Source organism: Glossina fuscipes, unplaced genomic scaffold, assembly GCF_014805625.2.
Source record: "Glossina fuscipes isolate IAEA_lab_2018 unplaced genomic scaffold, Yale_Gfus_2 3, whole genome shotgun sequence".
NCBI lineage: Eukaryota > Metazoa > Arthropoda > Insecta > Diptera > Glossinidae > Glossina > Glossina fuscipes.
This window is the reverse complement of record NW_023998417.1, coordinates 4,486,678-4,502,432: the sequence shown is the minus strand read 5'-3', so window position 1 is coordinate 4,502,432 and position 15,755 is coordinate 4,486,678. Positions and strand designations below refer to the sequence as shown.

The window sequence follows — 15,755 nt, the reverse complement described above, 5'->3', positions numbered from 1 at the left end:
GCCTTATGTTTTAGGGAAAAAAATTAAAATTTCATTTTTTTCGATTTGGGCCGATGGTTGCCTCTTACGCAGAAAACTTCAAAAGTTATGTTGATGTACTGCATTGAATGTCGGTTGATTAAACAGCTCGGTTCACCCTACACTAACTTGAGACATTTACAATGGATGATATAATAATTAAGCCATCATAACTTAAACGCATAAGCCCAATCAAGTTATAATATAATTAAATAAATACATAAGCAAAAGACGTGATAATTAATATTTGAACGAATTCGTTCGATTGTTAGTGTTTAAGAAACACCCAGTCTTGGTGTGTGCTTACTATTAACTTAATAAATTCATAACCGCCCTAGTAAGCGCTAAAGTATGAATTTAAAATATAGCTGATGTTCACTGCTACCTGAGCAATAAAAGCAAGTAAGAAAATTGTATTCGGTCGTGACCGAATCTTTTATATCCATCACCTTAATCCCTAAAAAAAGCAAAAAAAAAAATAAAGACTTAAATTTTCATATGTAGTAATAATAATATGGATTGGGCGCGGGTGATGTTTTCTATTTCCAAAATAAATGAGCATAGGCCTGCTGGCGTTCTAAGCGTGTCCTTGGAAAAGTTTAAGTCACTTTCCCACTCTTTTGGAAATTTTTAGGTGATATCTTTATTTTCGCTCACAGGAAAATGCTTACCAAAAATGCTACAAGGTTGTGCAGGCATACAAATCGACAGACAGACATTTCAGATTTATATACTTTATGGGTTTTTTGAAGCTCGTCTCTGCATGTTAAATTTTGATACAATATAATATTCGGTAGACGTGGTCAATCTTTTCCATTTCTATGCAGTTACACACGTGTTCACATTTTTTTTTTTGCATTTATCTGCTATAGTCTTTGAGTAATGACCAAAAAAAACGAACTATTTATTCGTTTTGAAAAGCGAAAAAGATGTTGTCACTTTGCCTAGTACGTGCCCTTCGATCGATTTGGCCGATTCATAAATCATTTAATCGCTTTCAAAATCATCTGCATGGAAGAACTCCCAATGTTTCTTTTAATTTGAAGTCGACAACAGACATGGCACAGACGGACAGACATATACTGTGTGGTGCCTGTGAAGCTTTCGTTCTGGGTGCTCTTCCTTCGATGATGGGTATAAACAACGTACCAGACAATAAATATATTTAGTTGTTTACTTACTCCGTGTAAAAGTTAAATCATCTTTCACTGGCCGTTGACCGATCCGTTTCGAGTATTTCAAAAGAGTTGACGCACACTCCATGAAATGAATAGAAATTTTTAATGAGCGAGCACATTCCGCATGGACTTCCTTACTTGACTTTCGTGACCAAAAACCACGCCAGGGTTCTTTCAAAAGCTTGTCTCTCCAGTGGCCTACAAACTGAAGAAGAGAACGGCATTTTTCGACTATTTTCTCAATGACTCCAATCATTTAGTTTCAAAAAGATTCAACTTATACACTGTCTTGCCTTCGTTAAGTTCGTTCTATTCAGCGTAACTATTAAGGAGAACGAGATATACGCGCGGTTTTCATTGCTTGTGTCGGTCAAATACCTTATTAGAATTATTTCAATTTTGTGATTCAATTGAATCATAGCAGTTTGTGCTTTTCGATCAAAATCGAAAATTATTAGTTAACAACAATTTATTTTTTCTTGTAACTTGGTACACGTACACTTGATAGGGATTAGCTTTTATTTTTATAGAATTTTAAGTAACTTTTATTTAATCGCGGGATGTTGTTGTCAAGTTTAAATAAATCATGCCTTAGCCAAAGGAATTGTAAATTTCTTCAGAAATTTATTCCTGTCAGTCAGCTGCTTGGACTGAAACGTCACGAGCATAAGATGCCGAAACATTTGGAAAATATGCTTGAAGAGAACGAGAAACCGAACTTTGCTCATATGGTTCAGTATTACTATCATGCGGCTGCATGTTTAATGGAACCGAATTTAGTGAAGGAATTGGAGAAAAAGTATCCGAGGGCAGATAATAAATGGCGTCAGGGTCGCGTTGCCGCCATACTCAAGTTTATCGGTGCAGTGTCGTGTTGCATAGAAGTTACATTTCCTTTATATAAAACTGATGGCACTTATGAACTGATAACCGGTTATCGAGCACATCACTGCAGGCATAGGTTGCCCGTTAAAGGAGGTAAGTAGCGAACGTACTTTGAAACAACTCTCTGACCTATTTGATGTCATGTTCTTTTCACAAGGTATCCGTTACGCTATGGATGTTGACCAGGATGAAGTTAAAGGTTTAGCATATTTAATGACTTTTAAGTGCGCATGCGTCAATGTACCGTTCGGTGGAGCGAAAGGCGGTGTACGCATCGATGTAAAAAAGTATCAAGATAAAGACTTGCAAATAATAACGAGACGTTACACGATGGAATTGTTAAAGAAAAATATGCTTGGTCCCGGAATTGATGTGCCAGCACCTGATGTGAATACTGGTCAAAGAGAAATGTCTTGGCTGGTCGATCAATATTTGAAAACTTATGGTATTTTAATAAATATTTTCGGAAAAATAAAGCGGAATAAATTTACGCGTCCTCTTTCTGGTAGGACACAACGATATCAATGCTTTGGCTATAACTACTGGTAAACCAGTACACTTTGGCGGTATACATGGACGTACCTCGGCAACTGGACGTGGAGTATGGAAAAGTGGTGATGTGTTTATTCAGGATCAAAATTGGATGGATTTATTGAAAATAAAAGCAGGCTGGAAGGATAAGACTGTAATATGCCAGGGTTTCGGAAATGTTGGCTCCTGGGCTTCGAAATTTGCAGTAGAAGCTGGCGCAAAGTTAATTGGTGTACAAGATGTCGATTGCTCGTTGGTCAATGAGCAGGGCATAAATCCGGACGTAAGAAGAAATTATATAATGACTTTTCTCCCAAACATATTTTAAGTGTTTAAAAGCATAGCATTATTTTGGACCTCATTTCGACCCACTATATTTAATTTGATATTCAATATTGGGAAAGCCAAAGTTTTAGTATTTGCTCTAAAATGATCGAATTTTTCTTACGTTTTATTTATGATTTCAGGAGTTAATGCTATATAAGGAGGAGAAAAAGACGATTAAAGGTTTTCCGAATACCACCGAAAAAGAGGGCAGCTTATTGGGGGAAAAGTGTGATATCTTAATGCCTTGTGCAACCCAGATGGTACTTACTAAGGAGAATGCAGAAAAAGTTCAAGCAAAAATTTTATTAGAAGGAGCCAATGGGCCCGTTACACCGGCTGCCGACCAGATTTTACGAAAAAAGAATGTACTCATGATACCGGATATGTATTGTAATGCCGGTGGTGTGACTGTTTCATATTTTGAATTTCTAAAAAATCTCAATCATGTCTCTTACGGCAAAATGACCGCTAAACGAGAATCGAGCGTGATCCGTGAGATGCTCGAGTCCATTAGTCAATCGTTAAAACAAACAATTGAACCAACGAAGAAGCTCGAAATTTTACGCGATTGCAATTCGGAAGCCGCTATTGTTGATTCCGGTCTACAAACTGTTATGGAAGCGGCCGGTCAAGGTATTAAAGAGACGTGCAATGAATATTCGCTATGCAATGATTTGCGAACAGCTGCAAATATTTTTTCAATTAATAAAATTTTTAGTGGTCTCGAGAGTTCGGGCATTTCGCAATAATAATTTCTCGAAATCTGATAAATAAAAGGTCTTAAATAAACCCATTCCCTTCAATCACTATTAACGTAAGTTATAATGATCGTTGTGTAACGTTGAGGAAAACAAGAGAGAAGAGGAATGTTACCCACAATTCGCACAGAGTGAAGCTTGATCTTATAGAATTATGGCTTACTAGCACTTTTATGGTTTGATATTTGAAAGATCACTTATTCGATCATAGTGTCAAAATTTTGGTTAATTGGGGAATCAAATGTGTTGCACATTGCGTGGCACCAATGGCTCGCAATGTGGGCTGTTTAGCGAGACGCCAAAGTCGCTTACTTTTAAGATTTGGTTCGTGATAAAAATCCCCTTTAATGGCATCGAAAATGTGGGACCTTTTTCTAACGAAGCTACTTTGTAAGTAAGATGACCCAAAGTTGAGGACAAAAGGACTGCAAATATACTTAAGCGAACTACCTAAACTATTTGAACGTTTATTTTTACACATAATTAGACGCACTGTTAAGTCGACATATCTTTGGGGTTCAGCCTTTCTTCTTCTTCAATCCCAATTACACTGAAATGTATGTGGGTATGCGTGCGTCCGTGTTTAGATTAATTCATCACTTTCCTACTATGGATAATTTCTTAAGTACTGTTCAGCATTTATAAAAGTAATACACTAGACCGCATCCACAAAGTCACGTGAGGTGAGTGATCGTATTTTCGGTATGAAATGTCAAACTGATTGATTTTCAATGGAGTGGAAGAAGAAAAAGAAAAATTGCTTGAAAATTATTTTCTATAATCTTTTGTAAGACTCCATGCTCTTCTCTGCACCAGAAATATCTATCAGCTAGGAATTGAGTGACAATGAGACTTTGAGTATCTACAAACTTTTGCTATTACGACATTTATTTCTACGACTTTGCATTAGTAAAACGGTTTTTATTAAATTTTTCAAGTCTCTATGTTGGCCCTCTCTTATTCCTAACGGTTATGCATTGCATGCCTACCAGCTTTTGCTATTATGTTGTGCATGTATTCACGCAACTCCGTCTGCAAACAAAATTCGAACATTCATTCGGGGACCCCACTAAGTATATATGTTCTTGATCAGCATCTTCATTCTAAATCGATTTCACCATGTCCGCCTGTCCATCTGAGTAACGTCTGTGGTAAACATGCCTCTGATCGACTTCACATTTAGCAGAAACATTGGAAGTCCTTGCACGGAGATTAATATCGAAAAGCGACCCGAGCGGTCGTACGACACACCCACAGTACCACGTACACTGAGAACACCTCTGTTTTTCAAAAGGAATAAATATTAAACTTTTCCTCATTACTGATAAACTATAGCCGATGAATGTACAAAAATTCGAACGAGTATTCTATAGGCGATGTTGTAGCATCTGCACAAAAATGAAAATTGACCACGCCTATCCAATATTATAGTGTATCAAAAATTAATTTTGTTTTCAATACCTTTGTAAAGCGGAGAAGCAAGCTTCAAAAACCATATAAAGCCCAATTGCACTTGGAACGATTAACCCTTTGGACATTCGAAAATCAAACTTCAGAACAGAATACCAATTCAATACTTTACTTAATTAAAACTGCCAGGCTCAATATCTAATGTACATTTATATAAATTAGGGCCGATAGAGCCTGTGTTGCTAGTGCTCAATGTCTTTTTTTTTAGTCTAAAAATTTATTTCATTAGTGTAAAATTATAATAATAATAATAATAATAATATTTCGAATGCAATCAAACATGTCCGTCTGTATTTATGTCCAAGTGTCTGTCTGCGCAACTTTGTTCTATTTATTATATTTCTCGTTAGTGAAAATGAAGATATCGCCTATAAACATACAAGAGACTTTGGAATTGAGTCCAATTTTTCCAAGAAAATGATTACAATGCCTACACGTCTATGCGACAAACTTTTTTATTTTGAAATTAGAAAAAATCACCTTGAACTACATATTGATGAAATATAAAAATTGAAAGAACATGGCCTAGCGACATATAAGACATTTCTACGACAAGATCTGGAAGTTATGAGAGCCTTCGTTAGAGTGGCTTAAATTTTCGGGATCGTGTTTTTCAATCATTCCGCTTTTTTTTATTTATGTACTCAAAGTCTTCAAACGGCTACGGAAGAAGGTTCATCTAGTTTGAATTCTTGTCTAGGCTTTTGTTCGCCAATACAGTTCATAGTGTTAAAGGAAGCACTTGTTCCTACTTAATCACAAAAATGGCTTTATAAAAAAAAAAAAACTTGATCATTGAATTTTTGATAAAATTATCAAAATAGAAATGAAAAAATTTTAAAATATTTTGAAGAAAATCTTATACGTCGCAGGAGCTGGTGTAGTTTTCTAGAAAGTTTAATTTATATTTTATTAATTTGTGAAAAAAGAATTTGAAACAAAATTGAGACAATTTACAAATTCGTAAAGGGATATTTTCTTATTAGATAGCTAAGAAGAAGGGCAGAAAGGCAATCACAATACACACTACACCATGGATAATATTGCAAAGAAGAATTTTCTTGAATTGTATTTGGTTAAGCAGAAAGAGCTTGGCAAGCGGCAACGTGAATATAAGAAAATACTTTCCACCAAATTGAAGACACGTAAAGAGACAATTATCGAGGCGAGCTATCAGAATGCTATCGAACAATTGCGTTTAGAGAAGGATGACCTGCGTGCGCAGATTTGGGTGGCCAGCGGTATAACGCATCAGCGCGATAATAAGCGTTGCTTGAAAAACATTAAATGCCACGTGCAATGCCAGGAGAGTTTGGCGGACGATATACGCAAGCTAAAGGTGGCCATTGCCAATTTGGAACGTGAGATTAGTCGTGTGAATAAACAAGTTTACGATTTAAATCGTAAAACTGTTCCGGATACGCAACACCAGGCCTACGTGGCTAAAGCACGTAAAAAGCTGATGATATTAGAGAATCAGTTGGAAGTCGGTATACGGCGAGAATGCGGTTTTGCCGCTGCAAATGCTGAGCTACGCGAGGAACTTATAAAAATCCTCAATCATCGAACCTTCTTCAATGAATCTTATACGAAATTGGTTCAAAAGTTGAACAGTGACAAAAAGTACTTAATTGATTTGATCGAGTACGCCTTGGGAACATTTGATAACTGCATTGAAGTATACGAGAAGATTGACAATATTATTAAACGTGAAACTAAGGAGCGCGATCTGCGTAAAGTAGAAATGCAAGGTATAATGCGAAAAATTGCCGCTGATGCGGACAATACCGAATTTATGGACATAAAAGGTAAGGCACGGGTCATGGCCGATCTGCAACCTAAAGAGTATGCCCGTCGTGAGAAATTCCGACGTGATCATACCAAGAAAATCAATTTATATAATAAGATTTTGGAAAAGATACAGGCTTACACACAAACGCAAAATGTTGAAAAAGTGATTGAGAAATTCCAACAACAGGAAAGTCTTTACTATTCATACTTCAATTATGCGAATGAATTAAGTTATCACATGACATTGCTCACCAATTCGGTGAATCGTTTATACAATGATATCGACTCGTTGAAGAAAGCGAATTTAAATACGCTACAAGAACAGACCGACACTATAGCTAAGCTGGAAAATACATTGCAGGAGAAGCAAAAGAAAAATGCGGAATTGAAAAAGATTAGCGATGCAAACGATGCACGATTGGATAATTTGTTGCAAGGTATTAAAACCCTATTCGATTTGTGTAAAGGTGACGCTGCACCTCTTATGGTCTTGCTCGGTAATCATACGCAAGTTGATCTCGTCAATGTACGTCGTTTTCTCAAAATTTTGGAACGTCGTATTTTCGATATTACAGCCAGTGTTTACGTTATGGAACGTCAATCTGACGCACGAAGCTATCCAGACTATGTCGTTAAACAAATTGAAAAAGTATGCGAATGGCCTACCGATATTAATGATATCGTCCTTACCCAACAATGTCCCGAATGTGCCGAAGGTGAAGCATTCAATATGGATGATGCTGGCGATGGTGGTGTTGTTGTGCATACCGTCGAAGAGGCTAAACAGAAATTGCACGAGAAAGTCAATCAACCAGAAATGCAATATCGCTTGCATAGCATCAGTCAATGCCGTTTACCGCGTTCACGCGTTTTGGCTGCCAAGAGACATGTGTGATATGCCTTATTTAGTATATCAGTATGTAATGTAACACTTTTTAGGGTCTTATCAGCATGAAGGATGTTTTAGGTTGTTACTCAGTTTTTTCTAGTTCAGTTTGATATGAAAGATAATGACGGCAGGACATAGCAGTTCAGTATTCCCAGAGATTTCCAATTTTGTAGAGATATCGTTATCAAAATAATATATATGTATGTTTTTTTTTTTAATTATACATTTAAATGAATAAATTTGGCATATATTTTGGACAGTTTTTCAAAATATCAAATGAAACTCGTCTTATAACAAACAACTGGAGACTCAACGCCAGAAGACTTATTTCTCTCAACTGTGAATCAATTTGAAAATTGAGATGTTTAAGTATAGCACTTGATATTTTTTGCTTTAAACAATTCTCTAAGAAAATCTCAGGTTTTTTGTTAATACTACCAACTCGGGTGAAGAATGGCGCAAGTGAATATGTCGCGCTTATCTGTAAATGTTTTTATTACCAAAGTGAACGATAACAAAATTTCAATATCATCTTAGGTTAAAGACCTCTACAGACGATGTGACCTATATTGGAATATATGCGAAAACATCTATTAGCAAAAAGATGAATGCATATAAAAGTCTTGTGTTTAAAAAGATAAAATATTGCAGATAAAAAAAATTCAAATTTCCTCACGTTATTAAAAGCGATCGCTATATAAACGAACTTGGAACCTCATTTCGAACAAATGCATTGAAGTTATATTATATATTAATATAATGTTTAGTATAAAATCAAGCATTTTTTAGTGTTCATCTTGGCTACGAGACAGCAACTAAAATTTATAAACACAATTGCAACCATGTACACAATGTAAGTGAGGAGGAATTCGGCTGCATCCCGGTCTCAATATTTGGTGGGATATCAATATTGTACTGAAGCCTTTGGGAAATTGGGAGAATTTGCAGAATGATAATCAAGAAATAAAGGTTCTCAACAATTTATTGGTGGTCAATAGTTTTCTGGCTGTATCCGATGCAGATTCTTTATTTATAAATCGTACCTTCTTTAATTTGATATGAATCGTACCTTGCTACAAACTCTTGTATAGAAATTCTAAATGACTTTTAAAATGTTAAGCGGATTAGTACACTGAGGAACACCTTTTGTTAAATCGTCATGCATTTATGTTCACTTTTAAGGACTTGGATGGATAAATAAATATTGGTCCCGGGAAAAGAAATGTCTTTGAGAAAAAAATCCTATACAACGCTATTAACAAATTATATTAAGGCTTACTCGAGAAATGTAATATGTTCAGAACTTACATTTAATCCATTAAATTCCATTAAGGAATTGTTTTTAATCTATGAATTGATTTATAAATCTTTTTTTTTTTGATTTTGATTAATTGCGAACAACTTTTACAATGGATTACTTAGTCATGCTAAACTACTTTGGTAAGTTAATGAAATTCTACAAACTATCTATTATTTCTTCTTGGGCTTTTGGGATTTTGTTCCAATTTGAGCAATTTTTTTATGATAAATTGAATTCGAGTAAAACAAATAATTTTTTTTGTCGAATATGATAATGCTGCTTATTTATAATTTTAACGATATTGTTGTTGTATTATAACTATCTTCGTATCTGTTGCGGTAGAAGTACTTAACGTTTGTTATTTAAATGATTTTTAAGTAAATGATTTGCAAAGAAAATTATACCTGATAGCTATGTAAATAAATAAATACAAGTAATTATGCAGAGTGTTTTATATCAGGTTTGAAGGTTAAGAATAAATAAATTATAAAAATGCTACCGAATTTCGGCGATAAAACATTTTACGTCGAATTTTTGACACCGTCCATCTAACTTCGCTCAATTTTGAGCGATGGGCTTAAGGCAAGAAGCAGATTAGAAAATCGCAGGATTCTAACCCTAATTTTGCACTTGTACAAGTTCGAACAACAAAAAAATAAACCGAGACTTATCGTGAAATCGATTCATAACCTCAAACAGATTATACTATATTACAAATCGAAATTCCGAATATAATTCGCGATATGACAAGAATAAATATAATATAATATATGTAAAATATTGTGTTGATTGTACACTTACCACTTGGCTGATTGATGTCAAGCCTAACTAGACTAGCAAAGTGGAATTGCAGCCGTCGCGTCCGTTTGTTCACCGAATCTACTATATACATATACCAAGCATGTGCGATTGTAAATGCTATAGCAATAATCTACAGACAGATTGACGGCCATGGCTAAATCGAGGTGAAGTATCTTACTGTCGTTGAAAATGTACATAATTTTGGGTGTTACAAGTGGAAGGATACGTCTAGTATGCCGCCATTCTTCGATGGTGAATATACCAAACTAGCAAATAAAATTAAAAGGTGGTAAAAGTGGTACGAATTATAAACAAAAATGAGCGATAAAAAAAGGTTCGAGATAAAGATTACTTTAGGCCTTTGCGTGGGAACTTTGGATATAAACTTCGCTAAGATACCGAGTGATTTAAAAACTTAAGGAAAACTTTCAAATGGACAAGAAAGCCCGCAGAGCGTATAAATTACTTTGCAAAAGTTCAAATTTCTACAGTAGCGACCGCATTCTATGATAGCTTCATTATCGTTATATTTAAAAGACTTTCTTTCCGCGTTCGACTAAGTAAGACTATGACTAAACTATTTTTGCTGACGCTCTTTGCGATATTTGAGCATTTTCACATGATACCTCTACCATTGCCGGATACAGATGACAATATTGTAGAGATTGATAGCGACTACAACCCGGTGGAACCTGAAAATCCAAAAAATGTAATAGATTTAAGTTTTTTCGGCACCAATATTTATGGGATGCCCGACGAAGCTACTGCTCAATTAGTAGCAAATTATTCCGCGACGGAATCTAGCGTAAATCCCGAGGAATTGGGCTCCTATTTGGAAGGAGACATTTTGTTACCGGAAGATCAGGTACACATTAAAAATGGCGTAGTTTTGCCCAGTTCGCGTTGGCCCAACGGTGTCGTTCCGTTTGAGATACGCGGCAATTTTAACGCACGCGATATGTCTGTCATTGAACATGCGCTGGATCAGTTTCATCGTTACACTTGTATTCGTTTTGTACCCCGAACTGGTCAAGATAATGACTATGTGTCGATTGCTAATGGCAATTCGGGTTGCTGGTCAACAGTTGGTCGTACCGGTGGTCGACAGGAAGTGAATTTACAAAGTCCAGGTTGTCTATCAAAATCAGGTACCGCCATTCACGAGTTAATGCACGCTTTGGGCTTCTTGCATGAACAAAATCGTCAGGAACGTGACGATTATGTGGCCATACAGTATCATAATATCGAAAAACATGCTATAGGAAATTTCGAGAGAGCAATTGAAACAATGTCTTTCGGAGTGCCCTACGATTACGGCAGTGTTATGCATTATTCACCAAATGCCTTTTCGTCCAACGGAAGACCGACTATAATTCCTTTAGTAAGTAGTTCTTGGTTTTCTTAAGGAAAAATCCATTACTTTTTCTTTCTGTATTTAGCGTTCTCTTGCCGATAATGTAATGGGTCAACGTAATGGTTTCTCCGCTTTCGATATTGAAAAGTTAAACAACATGTACGATTGTGGCTCTCATTCTCGTCCTCCTTTAAGTGGCCCCGACGCAATTTCTAATGGCATAGAAAATAACGTAGTCAACAGTTTTGTAGGAGGTTTTTTAACTGGTCTTGGCTTAGCAGAAGAAAAAGTAGATGCTTGAATCAAACGTATAATATCGCGTGGATTACAACAACGTTTTGGAAATTTTACACAATATTTAGCAATTAAGTCTATATTTTGTTTTTTTTTTTTACCGCCATACACTTAAAAGAATTAAAGCATTCCATATATTTAATCGAAAGAAGTATTAGTACATTTTTTTGCCCCCTCTCTAAACATCCATACTAATATCCATAACACTATTTGTATCAATATTGGTAGTATTTTTGGATATGTCGTCTTCATCGTCAAATTTCAATTTCATGTTCGAAAATTTCACCGGTGAAGGCGATGTCTCCTCTTCAATGGTAGCAATTTTAGGAACCTTAAAAGGTGCATTATTCCCCCACGTAGAAGATGAAGTTAGATTTGATTTTCCATAAATTTCATCAATTATTGATTCTTCATCCATGAAATCTTCAATGCATGTCTTTAGTATCGTAGAGGTGACAATGCAATCACGATTCAAAGCTAAACTTTTATGAAAAAAAGAAATAGCCTCTTCTAAATTACCCATCAACGCGTGGACAAAACCAATAGCAGTAAATGTTTGCGAGCTTTGAGGTTTCAAAAGTAAAGCCTGTAAAGAAAACAATATACGAAAAAGAAAACACCATCACAATTGGATCAAATCTTCCATCCACATGCATCAGCAATAAATAAATTTCGTAACATGCTAAGGGGAAGAGAAGCATTCTACTCTGCAATATGAAGGCAATTCAAACGATTCCATTGCTTAAAAAGCAGTATGCGATCATATCTTTATAATATAAAATTTGGAGCTTATCCGAAAGAATAACATATTTAGCAAATTATGCACGGACTGAATGCACACGCCATCATAATAATATAAAAATTTTGAAAATATTCTAAAGAGTATCGAAAGGAAGTTTTAAGTCTTAAGTTTGATTTCCTATTTATCGTTTTTGCTCAAAATCGTGATTTTAGTAAGGGGCAGAAGGATAGATACGATCAGATTAATTGCGTTAATCGCGCCAATCAAGATTTTTTAGACATACGTAGAAACGTTACAAATATTTCAAAAGACTTAAAGAAATTGAAAAAAAAAACTTACGAATTGATGATATTTTAAGGCTTCTTTGTACTTCTTGTTTTTGCGGCAGCAATGTCCTAAATTATTAAATAATGGTTCCCATCTGGCTGATATTTCTTCTTGATTTTGTTTTGCACGATTAGTAACGATATCAACGGTTGTGCGGAAAACTTCTTCAGCACTTTCGTAACTGTATGCAAATATAAAGACATTAAGTAAAATTAAGTAAGTGTTTAAGTGACTTATATTAGCTTACTATTCATATTCATATTTAATGACACCCAGCTCATGTAAGACAAAAACATCTATGGGAGCTATAGACATGGCTTGATAAAAGAATTTTTCTGCTAATTCCAAGTTTTTAGTTAAGCCGCATTCTACACCAATATACAGCAAAGGTAAATGACAGCCACGCATCAGTTGTGCAGCCTTGAAATACGCAGCCATAGCCTGGAAAATATAATAAAGAATATATATGAACACTTTTTATATGTGCTGTGGTTAAATCAATTACTTACTTGGTCATGTTCATTTTCTTTAGCAAAAGAGTGGCCGTAAGCCAACCAAGCAGGGCCGTACAAACGATCTAAAGCCGTGGCTTTCGATAAATAGCGACGAGCAGGGTCGCTTTTACCAATCAGATCATAGTAACATCCTACTGCGTACCAAGAAATAGCTTTTTCCGGGTAACGGTCCACCAGCTTATGGGCCACATAAAATAATTCTTAAAAAATGTAAACATTATCAGTATTATAATTATAGTTTTAAAAAAATATATCAACGTACTATTATAATCTCCAAACTCGACTAAACAGCCTATTTGAACGGTCAAAGCAGCGTTATGATAGGGATCAACTTTCAATAAACTGGCAAAAAAGTAACTAAAATATCTCTAACTACCATTTAACTTTCATAAACTTACTCATTTAATATTTTAAAACCTTTCTTATATTCGCAATCATAAAAGAGTTTCTCGGCCTGAGCAGCCATGACATCAGTACTTTTGTGCACGCGAGTCAAGCAAACCGATATAGGTAAGCAAGTATTGGAGTCGCATGCATCTTTATCCCGATTACGTCCTGATGTCTCGAAATGCGAACGCTGCAATTCGTTCGAATGGGACGAGGCACGCGTTAAGCTAACGTGCAAAGAAAAGCTGGGAACCTTGAAATCTTCAAGGACTCTGTACAATAACGAAGGAATAAAAATGATAAGGCAATGTCAAAATGAACAAAATTGTGCAGTAAATTCATACTTATGAGCCGGTGACATAATATGAGATGATGAGGGTGTTATAAATTTAGGCATCACATTTTTGTGTATATTGGCTTCAGATGCTCGTGTGTTTTCAATTTTTTCATTCAACTCTTTAATAGTTTTCAAGTTGCCCAAATTTCCTATTGGTGTTTGCTCACTATTGCTTGCCTATGGAATGATTTCCTTCAAATTAGTACAATTGGAAAAATATTTACAAATTACCGGCCCTATGGTTTCATAATACTTTTTCAATTTGGTTTCATACAGTTTAGTAATTAATTTAGCATCGACATAGGATGATTGCTGTTCTAAAGGCAATTGCTGCATAAGTTCCTTTCTAAAATAAAGAAACGTGATATGAGGAGAAAATGAAGATAAGTTGACAAAAAAAAGCAATCATAACGTTAACCTTCCCAAGCCATAAGCATTTCATGTTGAACTAAGGCTTCGAGAGCCTCATAGCAGTAAACCGATTTATACAAAGCCTGGACATAACAATCCATTGCTAAGCCACGATTATCCATAGCTTCGTATATTTTGCCCTTTAATAAACTAATAGATGCAAGGATTTCCTAAAGCGTGAATCCCAGCTTACGCCATCCTTCTCTTATTAAATATGAGTTACTTACGTTTTTACCGCACACTTCACCTCCAAACATTATCTGACTTTCAACACCACCGCCATCCAACGATTCCAACGGTTGATTTATTAACGACGAAGCTAAAAACTCTACATCCACCGAGTTGATAACTGCTATGGCTTCATTATATTCCTTGGCTTCATATAAACTTTCCAACAAAAGATTGTAACTAGGTATGTGAGTTTTCTCCAATTTATGCATACGCAATGTATAAGCGGCACGATGATATTCTTTCAACAGAAACATGCAATGGGCTTTGGAATAAACATCTTTGGGATCATTTTCACTCAAGCAAGCAACTTTCTCGGCCCAGAACAAAGCTGTCTGATACCGTCTTAAATCGCAAAACTGCTTGACTAGTTTACGATAATTGTCTAAATCAATGGAACCCTTCTCTTCATCAGTATTCGTGCTATTGCTACGCATTTCATTGCCCGTCATACTAATTTCACTTTAATAAGAATTTGTCTAAAAATGTTTTTTCTCTTTTTTCGGGCAATTTTTCGTACCGCACAAATTTTTTAGTAGAATTTTGCAAATTATTCACAAATAAATGATTTAAAAAGTATATTGAATTTGGTGTCAAATATTAATTTCGTTTAATTTTTTTCTTAACAATCCGCTTTTTTTTTCTAACATACGCCGCTTGGCTTCGCTTCTATTAAACATGTGATTTCTTTAATTTCATATAAGCTGTGTGCAATTTACATGTGCATGCATGAAGGCAATGCTTTTGAAACTGTGACATCTGCTCGCCTGTGAAATGAAGTGAAAATAACAAACCGGAATGAAACGAAAAATGAAAATATGACGCGTACATAAGTAATTTATTATTCTCAAGTATAGAAAAGCAGGTTTCTTTAGTTCCTTTATTAAATTTTTGATATTACGTATGTAAAATAGTTAAAAATGGACGACAGCAAAGAAAAATAGAATATAATACTTTTGTAACTGCGTATTTTTATGAACTAAAAAGCAATATTTTTTTTTCGGAGAAGCCGAGCAAAATATGATATGTCATCAAAAAAAAAGGGATACAGTGCAGATTTATTTAAACCACCTCATGTCTCTATACATCGCAACACACACACATAGTGGGCTTTAAGAATATTGGTTTATGGATGATTGACAGATATTTGAGTGAACAATCCCATTTTCGAGCAAAGAAAACCTTTCTTTTTTTAATAAAGAATATATCAAA

At 35.2% G+C, this 15,755-nt stretch overlaps 4 protein-coding genes across 4 annotated transcripts; 3 read left to right on the top strand and 1 right to left on the bottom strand.

Moving 5' to 3' along the window:
* Positions 1-1,320: 1,320 nt before the first annotated feature.
* On the top strand, positions 1,321-5,108 carry LOC119634650 (glutamate dehydrogenase, mitochondrial-like). Its single transcript, XM_038028917.1, has 4 exons — positions 1,321-2,174; positions 2,239-2,526; positions 2,591-2,895; positions 3,080-5,108. Exons 1-4 carry the CDS (start codon positions 1,757-1,759, stop codon positions 3,686-3,688), a joined length of 1,620 nt encoding a protein of 539 aa, XP_037884845.1. The 5' UTR covers positions 1,321-1,756; the 3' UTR covers positions 3,689-5,108.
* Positions 5,109-6,035: 927 nt separating this feature from the next.
* On the top strand, positions 6,036-8,026 carry LOC119634649. The gene has a single exon (XM_038028916.1). The coding sequence runs from the start codon at positions 6,201-6,203 to the stop codon at positions 7,851-7,853; it is 1,653 nt and encodes a 550-aa protein (XP_037884844.1). The 5' UTR covers positions 6,036-6,200; the 3' UTR covers positions 7,854-8,026.
* A 2,204-nt stretch (positions 8,027-10,230) lies between these two features.
* Positions 10,231-11,618, top strand: LOC119634652 (zinc metalloproteinase nas-4). Its single transcript, XM_038028919.1, has 2 exons — positions 10,231-11,329; positions 11,388-11,618. Exons 1-2 carry the CDS (start codon positions 10,517-10,519, stop codon positions 11,601-11,603), a joined length of 1,029 nt encoding a protein of 342 aa, XP_037884847.1. The 5' UTR covers positions 10,231-10,516; the 3' UTR covers positions 11,604-11,618.
* Positions 11,619-11,673: 55 nt separating this feature from the next.
* On the bottom strand, positions 11,674-15,261 carry LOC119634651 (cell division cycle protein 16 homolog). Its single transcript, XM_038028918.1, has 10 exons — positions 14,543-15,261; positions 14,324-14,485; positions 14,136-14,252; positions 13,912-14,081; positions 13,579-13,839; positions 13,443-13,522; positions 13,175-13,380; positions 12,913-13,106; positions 12,678-12,846; positions 11,674-12,182 (listed from the first exon to the last, which is right to left on the bottom strand). Exons 1-10 carry the CDS (start codon positions 14,993-14,995, stop codon positions 11,775-11,777), a joined length of 2,220 nt encoding a protein of 739 aa, XP_037884846.1. The 5' UTR covers positions 14,996-15,261; the 3' UTR covers positions 11,674-11,774.
* Positions 15,262-15,755: the final 494 nt, after the last annotated feature.